The 2,500-nt window shown below is 41.8% G+C and overlaps 1 protein-coding gene across 1 annotated transcript in view; it reads left to right on the top strand.

The window, feature by feature from the left end:
• Positions 1–1,363, top strand: part of LOC122267049 (extracellular serine/threonine protein kinase four-jointed) — a 16,772-nt gene extending 15,409 nt beyond the window's left edge. Inside the window, exons 3-5 of the mRNA XM_043037022.2 lie at positions 1–81; positions 345–681; positions 873–1,363. The exon at positions 1–81 is cut by the window's left edge and continues 120 nt beyond it. Coding sequence (XP_042892956.2) covers positions 1–81; positions 345–681; positions 873–1,262 — 808 coding nt within the window. The 3' untranslated portion in view covers positions 1,263–1,363. The remainder of the gene's footprint in view (positions 82–344; positions 682–872) is intronic.
• The last annotated feature ends 1,137 nt before the right edge of the window (positions 1,364–2,500 follow it).

Below are 2,500 nucleotides of genomic sequence, written 5' to 3'. Positions count from 1 at the left end.
CGTCGCCTCCGAGATGTCGCGGGCGGGCTGGGGGGACGCCCCTGTGGTTGTTCTCACGCCCTGGGTCGAACGGCTGGTCAGGCAAGTGCCATGGGAATTCATAATAATCCTTTATAATAATTAGGGGAGTCAAATTTGGTAGAGCGAACCTTTGCCAGAAACCCGTTTTTTCATATAATGTATCTAAAATAAGGCATCTTTAAGTGTGGATTTATTTGTTTTTGGACATCAGTTCCGGATATTCATATCTTAATATAAGGAATGTTCTTATACGACTGCAGTCGATCAGATTATATTATCTAGTCTAGTATGACTATAAGTAAAGCCCGCCATGAAACCAACAGAGATCGCATGCCCACCATATTACTGGACGCCCTCTTGAAGGACATCCCTGTAAGCATCCTTGGAGACGAGTATCCCATGGGACCTCTAGAAGTGGCAGGGAAGCACATGCCCTCCGTTGGGTATCGTCTATACCCGCAAGCCGTGGGCGGAGCAACGAAATCACGAGACACCAGTCTGAAGATGCTGTCAGAGAGGGAGCTGGCTCAGCTGGTGCAGTGGAGTGACCTGCTGGTGTTTGACTATCTGACGGGGAACTACGACCGTCTGGCCTACATGCAGGACGCGGCCGAAAAGGAAGGCCGGCCGCAGGTCCTCAGTGGCACCATCCATAACCTGGTAAGCCTGGAGGAGGAATCATGTTGATATTCCTCTTAGACTTAGTTCCTGTAGGGCTTTGTAGGACTGGATTTTACTTAATAACATTTTCTTTTTTCTTTTACTGCCTAATGCAGCAATTAGTCTTGTCCATCGGCGAGATCTAATAAAGAAAAAGTCGAAAAAAGTAAACGCACCTTATTCCCTGCCAGGTTCGGAGTGAGGCGACAGACGCCCTGTGGCTTCTGGACAACGAGTCCGGTCTGATGGACGCCTACAGCCTCCTGTACGCCGCCTCCTCCGACCCCGCCCAAGCTTCCAGGTTCCAGAGCTTCCACAACCGCGCACTCCGATCCATGTGCCTCTTCAGGAGGTCGACGATGGAGGCGGTCCTTGGATTAGCCAATCACCCAGAGCCCCACAACCTCTTGGTGATGTTCCTGAAGGAGAACGAGCCGCTGGCCGAGAGGCTGCCGGATCCTCTGGGCAATCCGCTGTTCGTGAAGCACTTCGCCGAGCGCGTGAGGGAAGTGCACAGCTGGATGGTCAAGTGCACCGAGGTCGTGCAGAAGCGGTCCAAGGGACTCAGGATAAGGCGATGAATGGGGTCGGCGCCCCTCTATATATACTCTTTGTGTGTCTGTGTATACAATGTGATAGATCCTATTTTTTTATGCCTTTAATAAAAAAAGAAACTTAAAAAGTAACTTAACTTACTTAACCCCGTGAGAAATTTTTAATTCAAGAGGAAACAACAGAAAGGTATAGATGTAAGAATTATTTCTTAAGGAGACACCAATATAAGTATTGAATGATCAATAGTAGTGTTAATAATTATGAAGATAGTGTTGATAATAAAGGTTAAGAATTTGATAATGAAATTGTACGCAGTCATATATATATGTATGTATGTATATATATATATATATATATATATATATATATATATATATATATATATATATATTTTTTTTTTTTTTTTTTTTTTTAGAAAACAAACGCATAAAAAATATATATATTGGGATTTTTCAATATTCGTGAACGCAGTGCGACTTAACACTGCCCCAGAGCAAAAGGGAAAATGAGAGTAGAAAGTACACCATTCCTCACGCAGTGTCACAAACGGCTGACGTTAATCTGCTGTGAAGGTTTAGCAGTAATAGAGATATTCCAAGAAACATTTTTTTCTGTTTTGTGCAATGTTATCAACCGTGTACAATTGCGATATCGATAAGAATAACTAAGAAAAAAATCACAAGGAATAAGTAATTGATAAATTTGAATTGCACAGAAACAAAAACAAATCAGGCCAAATTGAATTAGAAATACACCACAGGAATATGATAACTATTACATAAAATGTTTCACTATTGCTAACACCAACAGGAAGACTACGAAACTTCCCAAAAGAGCGAAGCATCTCTGCAGCTCTGAAATCCGATGGAGAGAAGTTCCTTTTCTAAATACACCAGTGATGGACATTCTTTCAAGACGTGTTTATGTAAGTCTCTCTTTTCCTTTGAGGTCACGTTCTACACGTCTTCAAATGCTCTTACTTATTGAATCTCGGAGCATGAATAATGAGATTAACTTTTATGTCTCACTGTACCCAGGTCGTTAAGTATGCTGAGAGCTGATCAAATTTATAAAACCAGATGTACACGATGACGTTTGAATTAATATTATTCGTGGTGGTTTTTATCGTGTACCTTCGTCTTCCTAATTTCTCGAGTGCTTCACATGTTTTTTTTTTTCTCTCTCAATAATATTTATCTTGCATGGTAGTTGTGGAAACGTCTCTTTAGCAAAGCACTTTTTAAATCCCCATTTTCCTTACATT

Source organism: Penaeus japonicus, unplaced genomic scaffold (assembly GCF_977035675.1).
Source record: "Penaeus japonicus unplaced genomic scaffold, GWHDUDI00000001_assembly GWHDUDI00000038, whole genome shotgun sequence".
Taxonomy (NCBI): domain Eukaryota; kingdom Metazoa; phylum Arthropoda; class Malacostraca; order Decapoda; family Penaeidae; genus Penaeus; species Penaeus japonicus.
Note: the sequence above shows the minus strand (reverse complement) of the source record. Positions and strands in the feature narration are given on the sequence as shown.